Raw genomic sequence first — 23,217 nt, 5'->3', positions numbered from 1 at the left:
AAGTACATTTTACAAATGCAAACCCTGCGTTATCAAACCAATGTGGTGATTTTTTTTTTGCAACAGGCTCCGTGCAGCAGCCTGAGCGCGCTCGGCTGTGCGGGTGCTGTGTGTGCAGAGCTGGATGGGAGCCTGTGTCTGCAGGGCACCCGTGCAGGCACCTGCTCCTCCTTGGCCACGGGGACTCTGGAAACTCTCCTCTCATCACCAGCCGCCTTCCCCTTAGCAAAGAGACAAACCCGGCCCGCTGAGTGCAAGGGTTGGAGGTCAGCTAGGACGTGAGCGTGGCATCGCGCAGCTCCAGCTGCTTCCGTATTTGTGACTAGGACAGAAACACAATCTGTTACTATTTACCTGCGTGCAACAGGCATGAGTAAAACACAAGTCGAACAAGTAACATTTTCAAATCGTTATGCTGTCTTCCTGTTGCTTTCTCCACAACCTAACACACGCAGTCTGCGGTGCTCTGTACTGTTTACAATCTTTGTGAGATGACATCCCTAAAGGTACAAGTAATCCCTTCTTCATAACCAGGATGTGTTACACCCCAAAAATGCTACAGCAGGTTTGCAGGCCTGTACGTTATTTGAACTACACATCCCAGTCTAGTTGGCCAGGAAGACAGAACAATTGCTCCCTTCTTTGCAGATCCCGGGAACTGTGGCACTTCTGTGCCGTAATACTGTTTTCTTTCATTCCAGCAGTGTCAAGGGCACCGAGGGCTGCCATTTAGCATCATCTTACCAGTTTCCATCGCAGGATTTTGATCCACTCATCTGCTTCTATTCCGGTTTTTGCACACAGGTAGTATGTCCTTAGCGGGAACACTAAGCTGCAAGTAAAACAATTGCAACTGCTTCTTAAATTGCTCAAAGAGTCGGCAGCTCCTCCTAAAATGGCATCACGTTCGTTAAGACAAAGCAGGGGGGATGAGGCTGTGCTCTTGCACAGGCCCCACGCAGAGCTCAGCCAGGTGTCACTTACGGTCCTTTATGGACCAGGGACAGGCTGTCCTAGGCCTACATGGAGAAAAGACCCACGTTTTGGCCAGAAGTGACTGTGTGACCCGCTGCAAGGTTTGAACTTGGGAGCTGGGGACCTTCCCTCACGAAGCAATCCACAGGCCTAGGCAGCAGTTACATGAACTTAGAGAATTACCATTATACATAATTATTGTAGAGAATTACAGAGAATAAAATAGGCCTATCCCCTTCCTATTCACCAAGAAAAGCCCTTTCTGACAGTGGTGATTCCAGCAAAGCTGAGCTGGACACAGGGCGGTTTGGTTGACAAGAACAGCCTCACACGTGAGAGGGAGATCAGGATTGTGGCCATCAAAGTTGCTTTGAGAAGCAACCACATTTCAAACTTCCTCCTGAGCTGTTCTGACCTTTCCCAAAAGGCGGGAAAAATATGTAGCAATTTACCAGAAGCAATTGACTCTTTCCTGGGAGTAGTCGAACTGCACAGCTGAGCATTCAGTTAAGTCCAGTGCCCGAATTGGTTCTGTGGCCTTGAAAATAAATGAGTAATAAAATGGAAACAGAAGGTTAAACTATTTAAGTTCATCCTCACTGCACACAGACCTCCACACACGTTTTTTTTTTTTTTTTTTTTTTTTTTTTCCCCAACATAAGTGTGAGAGCAAAATTCACAGCAGGGCTCCTGCAAGACAAGCTCAGCTACACACAAGAAATAGGACGGTCAGTTTAGACCTAGACAAACAACAGTGTGGCACTAACACAGGAAACTCAGAGCCAGCAGCTCTAAAGGTTTGATTCATTATAGCATGACCAACGCAGTGACAACTTTGGTGTCCCTTCCATAGCACTTTCATAGGGAATGTTTGTACAGGCGTTTGTCCTAACCACCTGCTGGACATGTAATTAATTCCTAAAGCACTTTTAAAGGGCTGAAGCTGGAAAAGGAGAAACACCAGCGGAGAGCTGGAACAGCAGCTGCTGCAGCAGGAGCATTGGTCGTGACCAGATGAACAACATGGGTATCTGACCTCAGGCCAGCCCAGAAGAGCTGGGGTTGGGCATGAGGACTGGACACTGCTGCCGCCTGCCTCTCCTAAGAGCTTAACCCCTGCTCAGGTGTGAGCGCCCGGTCCTCATTTGCTTCTCTCCCCCCTCACCTTGTTTAGCACCTTGTAAGAGGCAGCTGAGGGGGGAGAGCAGCTCCCTCTCTACCAGAGCGGCTCAGAGGTGCGAGCTGCTCTCCAGCAGGTGTCTGTGGCAGTGAGAGGAGCGCCAGGCGGCAGCTGGAGCCGCTGCCCCAGTGCAGGAGAACATGGAGGCCCCTGTCTCACAAAGAGGTGCCTTCTTGCTTGGTAAGTCACAGATGCTACTCAACCGCTTGGTGCTCTGCCCTCTGAAATGTTATCTTGGACATCTAAGTCAAGTTGGCTCAAACTGCAGTGAAAACTCGTGGAAGGCCCATAAATCAAGAGCTGTTATAAATGGTAATGCCTGAGGGGAATTGTACCCTGTTGTGTTAAAAACCCTTCCATGTTTGGCACGGGGCTTGGCAGAGGTGTGTGAAGCACAGGTAAAATTTTGGCTGTGTCTACGGAGGAGCCTGACCTGGGGGTAGAGATGCCCTTAGAGGTATGTCCTACGCTTACTCTTTTTAAGCCTAAAAAATGGAATAGAAACTTTAAGGACAAACCTCTCTCTTCCCCGCCTCCCCCCCACCTCCCCAGCCGTAACATGTTAATCTATAGCAGAATGCTAGGAGAGAGGAGCCCACTAAATGAGAGTTACCACAAACTGTGCAGCCTTTTGGAAATTAAAGGATTAAACGAAGGGAAGGAAAGCATACACCCAGTATTTGCAGAAATGCCCCTGCAGGCATGCCAAGCATGCTGAGTAAATGCCCCCACAGGCTTGCTAGCTCTTTGTTAGCCGGTCTGGAGTGGAGACATGTATGTGAGAAGTGGAGGTGTGAGGGAGCTGCAGCTTTCCTCTACAGAGACTTAAAGAGTAGAGCGGGTATTTGCTACTCACTGTCTGGTCCTTGAAATACTTCAGTTCATTCCTATGCAGCGTGAACCACCTTGTCTTCCAGTTCTGAAAGATGGAGAAGGGAAGGTAACTCCCCTGTGAGAGCTGCACTGTAACGTGGCTTAGGGAGAAAAGCTCTGCGTGAAGTCTTGCTTTGCTTCCCCTGAGCACCCGTAACTCCTTCCCCTACAGAGGAGCACGGGCAGAGCCGCCCCGGCTCCGTCTCGGCTCTGGATTGCGTGTCCGACTGCAGGGTGGAAGCCAGGAACAGAGGTTTTCTTACCTTGACTATTTTGCCTTGTTTTACCAAATATCCTTCTTTCGTACCGAGCTGCAAAGTAAGAAGGAAAGGGAACAGGGTTAGATGTGGGGCTCTACTTGTATTTCACACATCCCCCTCCTGCCTTTATCCCCTGAGGGCAGCAGCCAGTTCAGCTGCATTCCCGGTGTGGGGGGAGCCCTGGGAGCTGCAGCAGCTCCTGGTGAGACCCTGACCCTTGGTGCCAGCTCCTGCCTTGGGCCTTGTCAGCCAACCACAGTAAACCAGAACTAACTGGGGGTTGCCTGCTCCTGGAATTAGACACAGCAGTCTCCGTGGTTATTGAAAAATGGGGTTTCAATTCAGACACTTGCTTAAACTCAGTGTAGGGATCTGATTGTGAGACTATTCTCCTAAACAGATTCTTGTCTAGTAAATTGCTATTTGCTCTTGAAAAAACACACTGGGTTTATTGGTTGTATGTGAAAAGGTCATATTGCCTTGGAATTAAAGTTGGAACAGCCCAATTGTAGGTGACTATGTGAGACATTAAAACTCTTTCTTCTTTTAACCACTTTATGCTAATCCTTATTAATTTAACTCTTTCTCTTTTATCAAAAAAAAAAAAAAAGTGCACCTTTCTCTGTTCTGGGCACTACTGTCCTAGACAAACCACCTGTCTTGCTTGGATATGAGATACTAGGGATTTAAAGTCTCTAATTACTGTCCAAGTGAGTCACAGATGTCAGAGCAGGTGGCCCAAGTGGATATGAAGATGTTCTCTTGTTTCTCATACCAGAAGGGCAGAGCTTCTAACGTGACACAGCCTTTTTTTACTGTGCTTGTAATTATTAGGGGTGAAAGTATGAAGGCTGCTCTTTATCATATTGCATTCTCTATGCTGGGCACAAGTCTGTGGCAGAATTCAGCAAGTGTCCTGGTGCTTTAAGGCAAGTGGATTCTGAAGGGTTTTTTTGTGTGTTTATTTGTTTTTCTTTTTAAAAAAGCTTTAATGTGAAAATGTCTATTTTAAATATAATAATAATCTGTATTAACCTGCTCAAATCATGCTTCAGTTTGGGGTCCCTTCCTATCTTACAAATACCTGCCTTCCACCCTTCATTTCAAAGGGTCATTTTCTAATAAACTTAGAAAGTGGGAGCTGCTCTTTCCTTCCTTCCTGTTAGGCTGTTTATTACCAATTACTAAAATAAGAAACAGCAAGTTTGTCTAGTACCACTGGCTGTTTCCTGTCAACTAATTCTCCTATTCACTGAGTGAGACACAATGTGAGTAAATCTTTTGATAGTTTCTCAGTTCTGTTGCTTACAGTATTCTTCCCCTCACCTGAAACTTCCCACTGGCTGTAAGAGATTTGCCAAACAGGAACTTCCTGCGTGGCCTGAGCCAGGTATTACTGGATACAGTTCAGCTCTTGTCTGAAAGATGCGAGATGATGCTTGTTTTGTGGGTGTGTGGTGGGGCAGGAATTAAAGAAAAAACACTTGAAAGCTTCAAGCTAATGTTCAAAAGGGGAGCAAATACAGAAGAGCTGTGTTTGGATGGCCAGATGTGTGGGTCAGCTCCAGGGAGTGTTTTCCCACTGACTGCACTGAAGGCCTCGGACACAAGGAGTGTGAAGGGCCTTATTTGTCATGGACTGTATCTAATAAAACTTGTTGTTCTGCTTTGATTGACAAAGGCTTTCTGTGTTTGACAACCCATAAAGGCCTGAATTACTGGTGTTTTCCATAGCTGATTTCCACAATTGGCACACACAACTTACTGAGGGTGCGTTCGGGACGAGATCCTCCTCTGTCCTTCCCGTCTGCATGGCGGTGTGGACCCGGACAGACTCGTAAATGGCAGGTTCTTCAACTTTCCGTGGATAGGGGTGCTTCAGTACAATTAGGGTTCCTAGAAAGAAGAGCCGCAATAGTGAGTTATAAGGTCACATTTACTGCGGGCTCTTATCGAAGAGCTGCATTTTTATTCTATTTGCAGTAGGGAACAACCTCCTTAAAATAGTAACTGCTGTAACATCCAGTCTTACTGCTGTTAAATGATACGAACTGTTGCTGTGTTTTTATTTTGTGGTGGTATTGTCAGCTCTTAAAGAGGAGGCATGTTTGGTTTGCTAAGAACTGGATTGGAGGCCTACAAACACCTTTGTCATTTAGCAGTGAAATATAGTTTAATTAGTTTTGTAGTGGGAGGGGCTATGTAGGGAAGGGCTATAAAGGGAAGTGGAAAAAATAATATATGAAACAACCAACTGAAATCTGGTCACACACAGGGGTGTATGCAAATGGGAGATATTGGACTCGGAACAGGCCCAAAGTCTGAATGAACTTAATTTTCCCTAGTCTGGGGAGGGGAGGAAAAAGGTTTCTTTACTGCTTAAGAGGAAGTTGAGAACTTCTATCGGTCTGTGGAAACTGCTCCTTGCCTCTTGCACTGGCTCAGTACTATCTTATGTGCATCACAGATTCTTACATAGGAATTGGAAGGACATTTTAGAAGGCTTGTTTTTCTAGGCAGTGCTCCACCTCTCTCCTTCCACAAAAGATGCTTTCACAGAGTCATTCTATAACTATTTAAGAACTAGTAAAAGCTGATCCAGCTGCCCTGCAGCAGAAGTCCTTCTGTGTGTGTTTCTAAGGAAGAACAAGAACGGTATGTATGCTGCATTCTTGGAAATTTTAGTCAAGTTAGAATCACAAGCCAGACAGAAAAGCCAAAGTTACTCTAAGTTTCTAAATGCTTTCCAAATCCTGTTTAAAAACTGATAAATAAATAAGAGCTACATTTTAATCTTGTCATTTGGCTAATGATAAATGTGACGGTGTATTGCTTAGCCTTGCTACTGAATAGTCAGCTGTCTGTTCAAGAAAATCTCACGGATGACGTTAGCCTTAATTTCCTCTTTATTTGTAGTCCAGGAGGAAGTGTAAATTTTGATGTAGGTGGAAAAAGGATGTGAACACACATAGCAATCCAAAGCAGAAAGGAGGCTGTAGCTGGATGAGGTTTGTTGGGTTCGGAGCCCAACTTGCTGCTGTGCCCATACAAAATAACTGCTGCAACAACCACTGCTCTGCATAGACCACGCTGCAGGGTTGAGCCCCGCATGCCCAAGCACTGGCCTGAGAGGGTCTGGTGGGCTCTTCTGGTGTAAAAGTAGCTCCTGTGGAAGGAGCTCCATCCAGTGATGGGGGGAAAAATGCTATTTTCCATTTCTTTATTGCAACTCTTCATGCTTGTAGCATTTCCAGCTTAAATTTAAGAGGGTTCACAGAGACAGCAGAATCTGATTAGGGAGCTTTAAACTGACAAGTGAGCCCATCACTCAGCACCATTGATCCTGTCCACAGAGATCACATAACACCAAGCCCTTAATTACTAATGTCTGTAACAGAGGCAATGAATGTGTGCCTGAATATTTCTGTGTGACATCTGAAACCTTTACAAGGTCGTGCTTGTGGGTGTTATGTCTGACCTGGGGGAGAAACGAGCTTATGGTACAAAAGATATACTTAGAAGGTCTGAGGAGGAGCTCATCAGCAACACAGGTAGCTGATAAAGATCGGAGTAAAAGGAACTTGTGAGGCATTATGTGAAGCACAGCAAAAAAATCTACATGCGTGTAGGGCTCTCCTTACCTGTCTCACTTCCAATTAAAGGTTGATTTGCAAAATGCATCACTAATTCCTTCAAGTTAGAAAATTCATTAAATCCAAATTTGAATGTAGTTCCTGTATGTTCCACATGGAAGTGTTTCACAGAATCTTTTCCCCTACAATAGAAAATGAAAAATCTGTCAAGACATAAATGCCTAAGACATTTGTGTACCTACAGCCCGTGAACAGCAGTTTTCATTTCAGGAAAATCTAGACTTGCAGGGCCTGTTTCATGCAGCGGCCGACAGTTCAACATATACAAAGGGGTCCCCAGGTTGCAGGTTAAATTCTCCATCCTGGCAGTAATGCCAGTGTTATTGCATCCTACACAAATAGGCAACACACTTGAAAAATCAAATCTGTTTTTAATAATGATCACTGGTTTACAGATGAGTATAGGTAAGTATAGATTTAATAACTTTAGCCACATAAGGCCCCCCCCCCCCCCCCCCCAAAAAAAAAATTTTTCAAACTCTGCTTTACGCTCACACAAATGGTCTCTCTATTGTGGGCACTAACATGAACTTCAGCCCTCTTTCTCTTGGGGCAGTCACATCATTAGTTTATGAAAGCTGACTATATTTGGAGGTGTGCAAGGCCTCACTTCACTTACGGGGCGGTTGCTTATTTTGAGTTCAGGAGTCAGCGAAGCGCTCAGAGCACCTCCCCGGTGAGGAAGTGTTAGTGTTATTAAGCATCCAAAACAGTCCAGACAAAAATCAGGCTCAGGAAAAAATATATTAAGCAAATATGCTGAAAATGGGTGGAGAAAGGGGCTTGTAATGTATTTCTAGAAGCTAGTGGAGCAAACATATGTCTTGAAACTGTACTTGCAACGTAAATGAAGTTGCAGAATGTGCATCTGTTGGCGTCGCCTGCGCTACGAGGAGGCCTTTGCCTTGGGGCAGCTCAGGCATAGGATGCTCAGGGCTGTATGTGACATAGTTGCCCTGACCCCTTGTTGCTCTGACAAAGCTTGCATCCAGTTTCACAAGAAGCACAGTGTTGCAAGGAGAGCATCCTTGCTCTACTTCCTAGGTCCTTCTTCAAGTTGGCTAACATAGCTAGGGGAAGGGGTTTCAGTGTGTGCAATCCATCTCTCTAGCACCTCGTTACAGATGCATCAATGAAAGTGCCAAGCACTGTGTCCTATTAAAACAAACCCTAACAACAACTGAAGTTTCTAGGGAGGCAGAAGCAGAAAAAACTCCGGGGGAGTTTAGGACAGATGGACTGTGACAGCCAGAATGTCTAAAATGATAATTTCTATACAAATGTATCAGAACAAAATCAATTTCTGTATTAGTTTAAAAATGTAAAGAAGAACTTGGGCAATATAAAATGAGTAAATAAAACACTTTAAAGTGAAAATCAGTATTTCAATAGAGTTGTATCACCACAAAACTAACATAATGCAGTAAAGTATCAGGGTCCAGGTTCTGGTTTGGGATACTCTGTGCTTCTAGTAATGCAGTAAGTGATTATTGATCCTACATGGAGAGTTGAATAAAGCACTGGAATTGGCCTGAAATAGGCTCTTTAGTTATTTTAAGGCTAGAATTAAAGCAGTGAATTCATTTTGACCACTTATTTAATTACTTTTGATAGGAAATACAAGCAAAAGTGTTAATTTAAACAATTTAAATTTTATTGTAAGAGATAGGTTGCTGAGCCAGACCCAGTCCACACATGCACATGTATGCACCCCCTCAAACTTGTTGTATAAATGGCTTTCTATAGTGTCTATAATGGCTTTCTATAGTGTCTATAAATATGGGAATACTTGCTCTAGGATTTTCTATAAAAGGCCAGTGAAGCAAATTGTCTTTCATACCTTTGTGGAATAGGGTATGCACAAATAATACTTTCCTCAGCTTCCAAATGGCTACACTTCCAAATTATAATGGCTCCTGGTACTGAATACATGGAAAATCACTGATCTCAAGGGCATGTGCTGTGTTCTTGCCTATTAGCATTGTGAATAACTAGTGTAATGTATCTATTATAGTGACCTCAGCTTAAAGAGTTAACTGTGATTCAGCTGAGCTCTGGCCACTAATCATCTTTAGGCTCAGTTTGCAGTGAAATTAGGTCAAATGCAGTAGCTTTTTTAGTCTTTGGGAAGTGTGTAAGATATAGTAAGCCTTTTTTTTTTTTTTCTTTAATTAAAGTACTACTCTGTTCATTGCCTCCATTCACCTGATGGACAGCAACAGCCTTGTGTTTCTAACACATTTCCATGTCTTAGCCTCTTTAAAGGGTCCTTAAATGTGTTCAATAGTGAGGTATAGGTTGAATTGTGTGTGCTCTGTATAGCCTGCATCCTCAGCTGATGTAAACTGCTGCAATTCTGATGACTTCAGTTATTCTGGGATATTGCTCAATTCGGTCATGCAGTACTGGCTAAAAGAGCCCAGAATGGGTGAGACTGGCAGTAAATACCTCCTTTTCCAGAGGTGGTGGTTCCTGGGAGTGGGTACAGTGAGCTGTATAGGAGCAGACTGTCCATGAACTGGTTAAGTTATAAATGGTTATCTACATATTTAGTAATATGATTTCTTCCTTGTAAAACCTTTCTACTCTCCTCAGTCTGTTTATTGAACTCCTGGGACAGAAAAAGATTTTTATATTCAAAGATGAAAGAAGAAACCTATACAATCAAGCTATATAATGATGCCTTTCCTAGGATGATGAATTCATACTCTGAACTGGAAATTGCTCTATTTTTTCAGTCTTTCTTCTTTCTACCAACATGTCATTCAGCAAGATTCTACCATCAGAAACATGTATTTAAACAATTCCTGCTCACGCGGTTGAAAGAAACTCGTAGGTCATCTCAGTGCAGGACAGCTAGGAACAAATATGAGACTAAGTGAAGACTTCAAAACCATCAGCTGGGTAGTGTTGGATAGAAACTAGTCACTCTGCCCACAGCCCTACCTTACAGAGAGGGAGTAAAGGCCTTCCTTTTCATTGCTGTTCCTCAAGAGGTAACTTCCATCCTGCCCGTTGGAGAGCAGCAGCGCTTCTGCTGCATGACGTGTGAGGTTGTCGTGATACCACCTAGGAAGACACAAACAGGGGTTAAACAATTAACTTGTTGCTCAGTGCTCTTGGGGACATTGTTGGTTCTTGGCTGGCAGCTCCTGCTGAGTTACGAAGCCAGGCTGGGCTAGAAAGGCAGGCCTGCAGCTCACACTGCTACAGGGGTGAGTTACCATTCCTGTCCCAAGCACATTCAGGTTGTGCAGGGCACCCTCCTCTTTCAGCAGCTTCCTTTGGTCTGTTTTCAAACTGGTGTTCCTTCAAAACTTGTAAGCAGCTGGCAATTTGAATTTTTTAAAAAATATAAGTATATATATCAAATTTAGCCTGCAAGAACAATGCAACGTTATCTTAATGTATGTTGATTTAGGTGAAGGCAATTTTGGAGGGTGGTGTTCAGGTTCCTCTGTCAGTTTGCTAAATCTGTACTTCCTGACCTAGCTACACACTTCAGGACACTTCCCCTTTTGCAGCAAGTAAGCAACACTGCTAAGAGATCTCCTTCCAAATCCTACATACTGATAGTTACATGTACAACTTCAGGTGCAAAAGTAAGGGGAAATACAGCATCTCAACCAGAACTAGCCTCTTGCTGACAAACAATTAGTGTATCTGTGTCTCACCTTAGCACGCAGGGACGTTGTGGGAGCTGGGCACGGCTCCACTAGGAGTGAGGATCTTCCCCCATTTCCGTGTGTGTTGATGGGGTCTCCTCCACCCTCTAATCCGGGTGTGCATGCAATTTTGGGAATTACTTTACCAGCTTCAGAAATACAGGTTGACAGAGCTGGATCACAGGGCTGCTTGGCATTGGTATCGTGGCAGTCCTCAAACTGAAGTGACATGCAACTGTCCACGCTTCCTCCTGATCTGCTCGCCGCCAGTGGCCGCTAAACGTGGCATCCTCCCACACTGCGCCCCCAAAGCTTTAACCCCAGGTTTAGACGACTGCCTATTCCAAAGGCCAGCTGGTTGATAAATTGCTGTATGACAGACTTCAGACTGTAAACCCTATGGAAGACAAGATGCCTGTGAAACTTAATCCTGGCAGGATATTGCTGCTTTAGCTCTAGAGGGGGCTCTGTGGGCTGGCTACACTGTAAGGAATAAAATAATGAATATTTAAAGATCAAAGGGTCATCCTCTGAAACACCTGTTAGCCAAAGTCTGCTCTGGGATGAACTGCCCAAGTAAGGAACAGCCAAATGTCAGGTCTGTCCCAGTGCCAGGAGGCTGGTGTTGGCACGTGTGCTGGGCCAGACCTAGACTCGGAAGGCAGCACCGAGCCACTCACCAAGGAAACTTTAAGAGACTTCACCACTATGCAGCACCAGAAAAACAAAACAAAAAAACACCTTACTTGGGGAAAACAGCATTGCCATAAAGCCTATATCTTAATCACTGGTGAAAAGTTTGCACCATTCTCTCTTGAATACGCTATCTCAGGCAGAAAACCCTCAAATGTTACAGTCTTCTTACTTACTTCAAAAGGCAGAAATAGTGCCACAGTATGGCTCTTCATGACAAAGTAACTATTATATGTGGTTATTTTTTCCACCTTTCTCTTGTTAGTGAAATATCAGAGTTATATCAGAAAATATCAAAAAAGACTGTTGTTACTGTTTGAACCACATGAATGGTCACACAGAACTTGCTTCAATCATGCTGAACATAGGTACAATTTTTAAAACGTGGGGCCAACTTGCTACCTCTATCTCCCTGCCTAATTAAAACGGAAAACTAATAAAATGCAATGAAAGACTTTACAAATACCTGTCTTTCTGAAGCTTTTATTAAGACCAGGAGCAAACATTCTAGTTGTTTACTATCTCAGGAGAAAACTGCATTCTATCTTACTGGAATTTCCAGTTTGAGCCACATTGTTTTGCGTATTGCACTATTTCTAAGAGCCCTTCCAAAAATCTCCTCTATTTGACTCAACCTATAGAGCTTGTAGTCACTTCAAAAAATGCCAGAAAAAGTCTCTAGCCTGATACTTGTCAGACTGCGAGTCACCGGGAGTGCGCAACTTGCCTGGGGCTCCTGATAGAGATCTCTGAAACAGCAGACTAGAAGGGCAAAGAGGGAGCAAAGCCTTTCCCTGGCTCAGAGTGTTGATAAATCAATAATTTTGACAGGTGCCCTTGGTTTTATATTTCAGATCTTTGTGTTTTTAAGATGTATATGCTTCTAGGAGTGTGTTATTCTAGCTGTGAATAACCGAAGTACTGATGTTACTTCTGGATAATCGTCTCGGCCAATGCTCAATAGAAACTCTTGCACGGCTTTCTCAAAGCAAAAAGTTTTAACTACCTTCTGTTCTTACTGTTTGGAGTGTTGCTCAACTCTGAGGTATGCCTAGCTAAGAGAGGTGCTACACAAAAGTAGCAAAGGTTGTGCCTATTTTTTGTGTCCTCATCAGAGGATCTTCCCAGCTTATTAGAGATGTCTTGATTTTCTTTTGTAAAAAGACAAGCAGTTTTAAAGTTCCCCCTTAGAAGTATGAAGGAGACTGACTACTTGCAGCTGGCTGGGTTACCTCCTGTGCCCTCCAGAAAGAGCAAGCTGGTGCAAATGGGCCCGTGGTCCCGGGCGGGCCGGCACCGGCCCTGCCGATGGCCCCTCTGCACCGGGGCTGCGGGCGCCCAGCACGATCACCGCGGCCGAGCTCAGCCGTCTCGCCCGTTTCTGCAGCGGAGCAGAGATCCACGTTAGGGGGATATGTGGTCTGGGTGTGCTCTCAGGATGGCTTTGTTCCTGAATTATTTCAGAGAAGATATTCACTCTTTTTTTCACAGTGGTAAATATTGGTAGGCTTGGTTTTTAGATTTCCATAAAATTATCCTGCACCACAATGGATTGAACCGTCTTATACCTTGAAACTATAAACTAGCTTCAAGATGCATTCCCCTACTTAGTTTAGGGGAGTTATGACGCTGCTTGATGAAGCCAGTAGAAAAGCATTCGTTTATCTCCTTGGGCCAGATGCTTTCTATGTCCTTCTTTGCAAAAATATATCTGCAAAACAGCCTCATGGGTTTCTGTAGCTGGACTTTATCAGCTTCCAGACTGACAAACTCTAGAAACATCTCCTATTACTGGAAAGTCAGAAGAGTTCTCTGCACTTCATATCAGTAAAACAAGATTTTGCAGTTTCTTATGACTTACGAATTGGCAGAAATCTAGAAAATCAATAAGAAGGGTGAGAGGCTTAGATGAATGCTAAGAGGAGTTATAGGTGGCATGCAACTAAAAAAAAAATGTATTTGCTAGACACCCTTTCAGTATATACTGTTGAAACACTAAATGATTCACCCCTGTAAAGTATGCTCCTGGAATAAAAGGGTGCCATTTCACAGGAAAAAAAAAAAAAAAAATGGAAGTCTAAGTGCTATCCGTGTATCCAGCCTTTAACTTCTTTATCTCTCCTGTTAGTATGTTTTCACTAGTTGAGCTTCTGCTTCTTGCTTTCATTTTCTCTTCCCCTTCTCTCAACTGACTCTATTCTGGCTTTCCCCCATTTCTCCTTTAAACTCACTATTTAACTGTCACAATTTCATCCATGAAAAAATTATTTTTCCCTACTAGAAGCATAGATTAAGACAATTGCTTTTGATAATTTACCCGATCTTATTTCCTTTCATTCCTGAGCACAGAACTAATTTTTTTTTTAATCACACAACTTAGGCCTCATGGTCTAATTTCAAAAATGTATTTCCTCCTCCCCAATTCTTTTCTCCTCTGAAAGAGTGAAAACAAAGCAGTATCACCAAAACTACGCTACGTTGGTACCAAAGCTATTACCACACCAGCCTCTGAGGAATTACTCGAATGACAAACTATTCCGCATTCCCACCTCTTGAGCAAATAAATGTGTGAGTTACAAAATGGAGCTCCCTCCCCACACTCGAGCTACACGCGTTCAGCCAGAGCAGTTCACACCGCAGTGCAGAGGCTGATGTTTTTAAGCAAAAGCCACTCATAAATCCTATTGGAAACCAAGGGCTGACTCTAGAAAGAGCTGAAGAAGACTAAGTTAGTTTTGTCTGTCTTTAAACAAAAATGTTTCTTTTATGTCTGTCTCCTTTAACAAATTCCCTACCTATATATTTTCTGTACCTTCAGGGAAGATGTTAATTCTAGCATCTTTTTAATTAGATATTATTCTTATTTTGGTCTTTCTCTTCATTGGACACTGGTTCTAATTATAAACACATTTGCAGTGGAGTTCATTTTACTCTGGATGCTAACCACCCAAACTCTAAAATAATTTAGAGAGCTCCCAATATGTACAAGCCACTATTTTCCCTCAGCATGAAGGATTGACAGAAACGGCATAAGCTGTTAAAGAGGGGCAAGTGATAGATTTGCCTTTCTTTTGGTTTGATGTAAGCAGTCCAAAAGTATATCTTGATAAATACTGAGGCTTTGGAGAGAAACAGTCCAATCTGGTGAACAGTTATAGAAATTTCTAAACTTTTCCAGTGGCTATGGTCCTTGAGCATTATTTGGATGGTTAAATCCTTATTTCTTGCTCACTTGTAGTGATGGATGAGATACCTGTAGAGCAGGAGTAAGATAAAGGTTGGGGTTTTGCACACTTTTTTTAGTGTTTGGACCCAGCAGCAAAATGGTGTTATTGATGGTTTCACTCTTTAAACCTTTTTTTCTACATTATTCTCAACTTCAACATTCCCATGTAATTACTGAAGCACTAAACAGGAACAAACCAATAAAGGCACTTCAGCCCAGGATTCTGGTAGATTTTACACTGCAAACTCTTCTACATTGATGTCAACTTGCAGTTTGGGTTAGTAGGTGACCTGGCAAAATATGAGGACATTGTGGTGCTCAATCTTGTTTCTTTCAGAAGCAAAGAAAAAGTGCTTCCCATTTAACACTTCTTCAAACCTTCTCCAACTTCTTTGGGGTTTTTTCGTTTTGTATTTTTGATATTGTTTCCCCCCTCCCCCCAACTAAAGCAGAAGGTCTAAAAATAATCTCCTTCAATTCCCTCCAAAAGGCTTGGGAATTACAAAGTTGCTCCTCATGTGAAAAGATTTTGTCGCTGTAGATCTTTATTATTGCAATGATGTATCTGAAGTTTAAAACAACAACAAAAAACTTGTATTGATGTAAGACAAAGGTCCTACTCAGATTCAGGTCTCATTTGTGGTAGGCACTATGCTGATATAAGGAGAACTTGTCACTGTCACAGAACTGGACATAGTTTATGGGGGGAGCAGAAAGCCTTGTGGTGACTGAGAGTTTAAAGTTATGGTCTGTGTCTGTTAAGAGTGCCACTTCTCATAGATGATAATACATATCTAGATTAGAAAAATCACTGCATGCATAATTAATATACAATGTGGAAAAAGACAGAGGCAATCCTTTCCTCTTCAAAAAATCCAAGGGGACCTAATGCTAGATGAAATAAGGGCTTCAATCACCAGCTCCATAGCAGTCTTTGCTCAGCAAGCTTATTTACAATTAGTTCATTTAACTCAACAGGTTGCCGTGGAATAGATGCCTGCTGTCTTGCTCTAGTGTAAAAAGTTTCAACTTTACACAGAAGAAGTACTTTCAAGCTGTAGATTCTCTTGCATCTTTGTAGCCTTCTCTCTCTCAGGCTTGTTGTCTTTGCCCGATCCAGGTCAGGCTGGGATGCTCCAAGGCCAGGATTAATTCCTTACCAACCTGCAAAGCTGTCTGTGGGCACAGATCCCTGTCACAGACTGACTCAGGCCGTACAGACTGAACGAAGTGTGGTTTTGCAGTACGCGAGGCTAGTGATTTGCAATTACGCTTCCCTCAAGTGCTGAAATGCAGCCTATTCCTGTGCAACATATATGATTTTGTTTTATTTTTGTAAGAGTAATCTTACAAGAGCAAAAGGAAAAATGCATAATGGATGTTCAAGGTTGCAACATTAAGTGACTTATTTCATATTTGACACTTCAAAAGCATGTGCTTAGCTAATGGGTGCTCCCAAATAGGGGAAGATGACGGCTCACAGGGGCAACTGCCTGTCTCTCCTACTCCAGGTTCTTCACTAAGTAAATTGTCAAATTGATGACCAACTCCTCTCATGATAACCCTCGCTTCCTTCTGAATTTGTAGACAATACCAGGGCACTTTTTCTCTTTGCATCTTGCTGCTCTTTTGCTGCTTCGTCTGCTCCTCTATTTTGCTGTCTGGTCACTCTTCCTGCCACAGTCTCTCTGCATCTGCTGCAGGGCTCCCTGTGGGAAAGCCTTCCAGCTGCAGAAAGCCAAACCATGAGCACATTATGTTAAAGGACGGCCAAGGGTGGTGGTGGTGGAGGAGGAGGAAGAGGAAGCTGTTGCAACTTCTGCCCTTCCTCTTGCTTCTTGGCTTTTACTTTCCGATCATGGATGCTTCTGTGGGGACATGTAGCCCTGGGCTTGCCTGCTCCCAGAAGAGCCATGTTGGGCTGGCAGTGGTGCCGGTCCATGTGGTGCAAGCAGGGCTTTCTGTGGTGGCATTTAAATGGTGTTTAAATGGTATTTAAAAGGTGCTGGGTGGTGAGAGAGCCAACGGATGACACCTACTACTGTTGATAATCTTTCTAGTAGCTGTTTCTTTCTCCTCTCCCAGTTATTTTGCAAATACCAGTCTATTTGCTTGCGTGTCACCTGCCACTGTACTCTGCATCAAACAACCCAACAACCTGAAACCAACAACCCAAATGTGGTGTGGGGCTGTACCTCTTGGTGGGATGCTCTGCAAAAACTGCAGCTTATTTTGTCCCTTTTACTCGATTTAGCAGCTTATTTTTCCTTCTCCTTTTTGCTGCCTCCTGCTGTGCTGCCCCCGGGCCCAGGGTGCTGCCCCGGGAGGCTGTGCCATTTCGTGAAGGTGGCTACCGCGGGGGGCGCCATTTTGTGAAAGGGTAATTGCAACGGGTTTGGGGGGGGCGCCATTTCGTAAAGGGGACTACCGCGGGGGGGCGCCATTTTGTGAAGGGTTAATTGCAGCGGGTGTGGGGGGGGCGCCATTTCGTAAAGGGGGCTACCGCGGGGGGGCGCCATTTTGTGAAGGGGGGCTACCGCGGGGGGGCGCCATTTTGTGAAGGGTTAATTGCAGCGGGTGTGGGGGGGGCGCCATTTCGTAAAGGGGCTACCGCGGGGGGGCGCCATTTCGCGAGGGGGCGATTGCGACGGGGGGTGCCATTTCGCGTGGGGGAGCCGTGCGCCCCTCAGGTGCCGCACCCCGGGGTTCTAGTTGCGCCATTTCGCGGCGGGGTCTTTCCTCGCGGCGGGGTCTTACCCGAGCGCCTGGAGTTCCTCGGCGAGCTGCTGCTGCCCGGCGGGACGCGGCTCATCCTGGCGCTGGCTCATCGTACCACTGCGGCACGGCGAGGAAGTGCGCCGGCGGCCAGGAGGAGGAGGAGGAGGAGGAGGGAGGTACCCTAGGGGCCGGGCGCCCCGTCGAAGGCGACAGGTCCTTGTCACCCGCCCCGATGGCGAGGGAGCCGCCCCGAGACTTCGCGCGTCTCTTCAGGCCCTTGTGGCTGCGCAGCCTTGAGTGGGCTGTGGTGCCTGCGCGGCGCGGGGGTAAGGCAGCGCAGGATTTGGTTTTAATTTATTTTTAAGTGGTTTTAGGATGTAGTGAGCACAGCTCCTCCTTATGTGCCTCTGTGCGATATGTGTTCGATGGAGATGTGGGAACCACAAGCCTCCCTGCAGCCTCAGAAAGGGACGCATGGTCTGGGCCCCTGCATAGCCCTGGGAGGATGAAGACGATGCTTCTCCCCAGGCTTCTTGGGGCTGCCTGTCCCCTTCCCATGGGAAGCCTTACTTGGTGGAGGGCTGCTGGATTAAGGCTTAGCCTCAGGGCTGCATGTGCAAGCAAAAGCATTTTAGTGATTGCATTGTGTTTTAATGTTTTACCCTGGGATATTTTCTGCTTAGAAGCAGATGAGGACAGGTACTTACTGTTCTTGTAAGCAGTAACATGAACAGCGCTGGCCATTCCTATGCATTAGTCAGGAAAGTGATGGTGGGTTAATGATGCCATTCCACTAAGAAGACTAGAAGGATTTTTTTTTTCTGGTCTTGATTGTTTTTTTGTGCGTGTCTTCATAGAAAGACAGGCATAGCAAGGACAGCACCATGGCTGTCCTGTAAGCAGGTGTAAATGCCATGCAGTTGGTGCTAATCTCATGAAAATGAGGAAGTGCTTATTTGCACAGATACACTTTTAAAACGCTAATGTAAATAGAAAATTATGAAGCATATCTTAAGGTGTGACATTCACATCTTGGTGTGTTTTTCAGATTATTTTAAACTAAATGTCACAAAAATACTGTTGAAGTATTTCACGTGTGTTTATTATGGTGTTTTAACGAACGCCTCTCTAACTTACACATCTGCCTTCAAGTACTCAATGAGAAGTTCTATAGAGTTCGTTACTAGTCTTTAAATAAGTTTAAATTGCCCTTTATGTAAGCGTAGACCCAGGTTCAAGAGTAGGGTTTGGTCTGTGTTTGCGTGTGGCTTACAAGATGGGCAGCCATCTAGAATGTCACTGCTATCATTGCAGACTTTGCAGCTTCGGCATCCTGCGGTGGCTTGCCTCAGAAATGCAGCTGCCTCCTGCATGAGGAGTTCCCAGAGATGTATGCAGCCTGCCTTATCACTTAGCACAGCCCGGTAACCTGGATCAGCTAACTCTGGTTCTACAAAATCGTGACAGGTATCTTGACTCCTGCACATTTCTACAGGTGACAGCAACAGCTGCCAGACTATTCAGATCAAACTGAACTTTTGTTCACGTGGTACTTTTGCTTTCTGTTGTAGTACAGTCCCACTGGTAAATTACAAGGTCAATTTTTCCTAATGCAGATGGGAGCTGACAGAGAACTAGCATAGGTAACAGTGAAAATACATATTTTGTGCTTGCTGTTTATAAATGCGTCCTTGGGTTACTGCACTGACTGAACACTGGCTTTACTATTTTTTTTGCTCTCACAGCTTCCTGAAGGCTGTCCTTTACTCTTTTATGCTCAAAATTCCAGATTTGCTGACTGATTTGTTGTTATTGTTAGTTCTTTGTCTCCATGTGGATTTTGAAGAGGTTGTACTGATTGTCTCTTAGAAACAGTAGCAGGAAATCCATGTGAAGGATGTCAAAAAGGTAATATGAATTAGGGCATGAAGTTCTGTTAGATGCAAGCAGAACTCTGGATGAGAAAGTTATTAGGATCAGCTGGTCCCTGCCCTCCAAATGCATAAATGACTCCCTGCATATCAAAGGTTGGTTTTATTCCAGAATATTTTGTGCGTAATAGTTATTATAGCTCTAGCTAATTCTTGTTTTATTAAGTTTCTTTAAGGGTAAGATAGTGTCTTAGGGAATTAAAAAAAAAAAAAAAAGGTAGAGTGGTATTTTCAAGTCACATACGGTGTTTGAAGTTTTCACTGAATGTCCAATATTGGGAAAAATAAGCTGTTTTCAGAAGAACTTAAATATCTGTCCAGGACTCTTTATATATATTTTCTCATAAGCAACATTTATGCTTATTGCTTATTTACTTGATATAGAACAAAGGTTTATTTGGAACGGGCTCATCAGATGTTGCTCCTGATGGCCTAGATTAATCAGCTTTGGAAGAGCCTTTCCTGCATCTTGGACCAATAAAGCTTCACAAACTTTCCATATGTCATATTAGACCCTCCTACCGTTTAAGCCTATCATTATTATTTTTGGTGACCTCAAGGTGCTCTCACTTCTGCTTGGCTATTCATCTCAATAGCAAAATAACACAGCTGCAGATACAGATTTCACAAATGAGTTATTTGGTTCTGTTACTGTACATTGGAGGCTTTTCCTTGCTAGCTCTTCTACCATTTGCACCTTCCTCTGTCATTTACAGAAAATTTGTGATTTGATGCTCTCTTTGGTAGCCTGAAATTCATGACCAGCAGTTAAGTAATGATAATGCTTTTACTGTCTTCATGGTTTCTTTATGTGTTGGGGGATAGGTTTATTTAATTGTGTCCTTACTCTGTTCTGAAAGCTGTTTTGTGTCTTGCAAAGTTTTGACTTAATCTATTTCTGGTTATCATGTTTCCTCTCTGAAAGATTAAAAAAAAAAAAAAAAGTGGTTATCAACGTTTATTGGTTGTGAAGAAAAAAGCTGGGGAAGAGATTGACTAAATTCCAAACAATAAATAGCCACAACTAAATTTTAGGGAATTCTAGTTATATCACAAATTGACTTAAAAGCCTAGTATTGCAGACTGGAAGGTAGTTTCTAGTCCTTCTATATGCCATCTTTAGTTCATCACCAATATGTTGTGGTGAGAGAAGGTTCCCATTTCAGAGCAGATGCTTCTTATTCTGCACCTGGGAGTACAGAGTTTCATCTTCATTCACGGGGGCTTTCTGCTTTCCCTTAAACGAAGGCCACTGATTTTTTTTTTTTTTTTGACAAGCTTATAGCCACAAAACCGATTGCTAAGTTAAATTTCTCAGAAGTCAGCAGGTTTTAGGGTCAGTTCCTTCTCCCAAACTCAAGAAACTGCAGGATGTGTGTTTTTTTTTTTTTTTTTTATCAGTTTCAAGCACTGTGCAGATGAGACCTGTAGGTAGCAGCAGTGTTCCAGCACTTGCTGCTCAGCCCAGAGCACTGCTGAACTGCTGACTATGAACCAACAACTGTAATTGAGCACAAACACTGTCTTACAAACTTGCTTAAATGGCTGCCCCATCACAAGGGGGAAAAAAACAAAAAATGTTGTTTGTTCAACTTAAGGTCATAATTAAACAGAAGAAAAACTATAGCCAGCAAAATAGAGAGGGGGTGTCAGTGCTTGATATGCAAGTATACCTTGTCTTCCATGTCACTCAAAGCTGTTAGGGGACACCATAATTACAAGCAGGCTTTGAACACTGATAAATGCTTTAACACAGCAGCTCACCAGGTCTCTCAGGCTAGCAAATGCTTTCTGTTAGGATGAGGCACTTGAGAAAGATGTGCCTGTGTTCAGGCAGAAATTGTGAATTTATTATATTAAGTGGTCTCCCTTGGTATCGTTCCCTTCCTGGGTGAGAGCTCTCCTCACCGCGCTGCCAAGTAGAGGCTGTGAGGTGGCTGCTGTCACGCTATGAATGAGAGCGCTCAGCAACTGCTGTTGCTGCAGGTGAAAGGAGAGGTCAGTATCTGCTACGGCAAACTGGCAACCTGTAATGTGCAAGTTTTCTGTAGGTTGCAGAGCTGCAAAAGAAATTATCCCTTTTAAGGTAATTGCATATGATTGTTTTCCAGGAGTCATAGATTTAATGTCTGTTATATGCAGGTGTAGTCTCAGGGGATACTATGAAATCCTTTAACAGAACTACAGAAATGTTTTCACTTTGTTCAAACATGGGGCTCACACATGGTATGAGCGCTAATTTAATATTCTGCAATTAATTTGATTCTTCCCTTCTGAGTATATCACAGATTGCCTTGGAGTGTTCATGAAAAGCCGATTATACTGTTTTGTTGTTGTTGGAAATCCTGTGATGGTGTATATATTAACAGTGATATTTTTGTCATCAACTTTGAGATGCCCAAGGATATATTTATTTAATGTGTTCCCAGTTTCAGTGGTCAATACAGAAAAGATTCTGACTAACCTTATGTTGCCTGCTATAGATTTAGACAGGACATGCAGAGTATAGGTGAGAAAAGGGATGAGAAATTGCCAAGATTCCTAGTGAAAATGGACTTGAAGAGAAGTTTGGCAAAATAAAGGGTTTTCTTCCTCGTTTCTTGCTGCAATTTTCACTGTCCAGTACCTCTGTACCCCCAGATCATCAGTCATGTCACTGTAAGGCTTATTCCATAGAATCCAGATTTAAACTACGACTACACTTCCTGCACTTGGGTGCAGGAAGCTATTTAACAGCTATATCCTTCCAAATCTTTATATGCTTTTCTCCAAAGTAGCATGGTTGCAGCCATGTTATGCAAAAATTGTTACATACGGGATTTAGGAGATACTTATTTAATAATTCAACTTTCAAGTAAGACTTATTTAATAATTCAACTTTCAAGTAAGTCTCTTTGCTATCAGAAGTAGCCTTGCATTTTCCGCACTCTTAAGGATTCGACTTCTTGAACCAAATCTAATTAGCATTCCTAATCATGTAAGAATTTCTGCTGTTGTTTATTCAGTTCTAGAAAGTCCAATTTCTCTTTAGAAGAAAGAAAAGCAGGGTTTTTTTCAGGTCCATGAATGTCCTTCATCAGGGACATGGAAATCAGATCAGGAAGTTGTCCTTGATGTTTGCTGCCTTTTTTTTTTTTTTTTTTTTTTTTTTTTTTTCCTCCCCTCTCTTCTAATCATTGCTTACTGTGTACATGACCAGGAGCTGAATCATGTATATTTTGAGATGGTTGTGGGAGATTAAGTGCCTCTGGTTAAAACAGCTGTGTTATGGCATGTGGTTTAGTTTCCACAGATTTAATAATGTAGATAATGACATGAAAGTTACATGTTCCCAGTTTCAGTGTTACAAGGAAAACTTTCTAGGAACTTTCCCTGTGCACTATTTAATACACACTTGTACTTGAGGCATTTAGCACATTTTTGCAGGTCTCCTCAGAGATGGCCAAAGTCTCTCTTAAAAAAGTTTCCATGGTAGGGCAATATTCTTCGCTCTAAATAGACAGTACAAGCTTTTTATATCCAACCAAGCTCCAAGTTAACCTCAAGTATCAAATCTGAATATCTAGGAATTATGTCTGAAAATGAAAATCATCTTGTGAGTTTAGGTGACCAGCAGTTGCGTGCATGCGTTTGTAGATGGGAAAGGGATCTCTGTTGCCAAAGGCCAGTGTGAGGGAAGTGACTCCAAAATAAGCAGTATATCCAGTGCATAGCTAAACAAATGCTGATGTTCTGCAGTATCTGTTGACTCTGGAGCAGATACATAATATGTCTTATTCCCAGAGTCACAGGATATCATCTCCAGTGTTGTCAACTACAAAATGAATGGAGTAGGTCCTGCATATGTTCATAGGACTCAGTAAAGTTGAGCTCGTGAGAAGACACCCAAAGTGGGGTGTTAATTTCAAGCACCTTATTGGAGGGAAAAATGCTGAGGAAGACAGACAAAAGTGATAGGGATACAACATACACTTTTAGGTTTAGATACAAGTGTTTTAAAACGCAGAATGAAACTGTTTAAAATAGAGAGTAGGAAGCAAGCT

At 43.2% G+C, this 23,217-nt stretch overlaps 1 protein-coding gene across 1 annotated transcript; it reads right to left on the bottom strand.

Annotated features, from left to right (window-relative positions):
- Positions 1–271: 271 nt before the first annotated feature.
- DAPP1 (dual adaptor of phosphotyrosine and 3-phosphoinositides 1) lies at positions 272–17,353 on the bottom strand. The gene is made up of 9 exons (XM_088529578.1): positions 17,283–17,353; positions 9,888–10,010; positions 6,930–7,063; positions 5,054–5,184; positions 3,292–3,339; positions 3,012–3,074; positions 1,428–1,513; positions 745–832; positions 272–322 (listed from the first exon to the last, which is right to left on the bottom strand). The coding sequence occupies exons 1-9, from the start codon at positions 17,351–17,353 to the stop codon at positions 272–274; spliced, it is 795 nt and encodes a 264-aa protein (XP_088385704.1).
- Between the last annotated feature and the right edge of the window lie 5,864 nt (positions 17,354–23,217).

This window comes from Tinamus guttatus, unplaced genomic scaffold (assembly GCF_059628265.1).
Source record: "Tinamus guttatus ecotype Peru unplaced genomic scaffold, ASM5962826v1 Tinamus_guttatus_pri_ptg000028l, whole genome shotgun sequence".
Lineage (NCBI taxonomy): Eukaryota > Metazoa > Chordata > Aves > Tinamiformes > Tinamidae > Tinamus > Tinamus guttatus.
Note: the sequence above shows the minus strand (reverse complement) of the source record. Positions and strands in the feature narration are given on the sequence as shown.

What these genes read in the sequence shown, in the direction of transcription:
- DAPP1 (XM_088529578.1), bottom strand. Translation starts at nt 17,353, where the DNA reads ATGAGCCAGCGCCAGGATGAGCCGCGTCCCGCCGGGCAGCAGCAGCTC. An exon ending in TTTAATTGGAAGTGAGACAG is followed by an intron (nt 5,185 to 6,929) that starts GTAAGGAGAGCC and finishes TCTTCTTTCTAG; the next exon opens with GAACCCTAATTGTACTGAAG. An exon ending in TCGTCCCGAACGCACCCTCA is followed by an intron (nt 3,340 to 5,053) that starts GTAAGTTGTGTG and finishes CTTACTTTGCAG; the next exon opens with CTCGGTACGAAAGAAGGATA.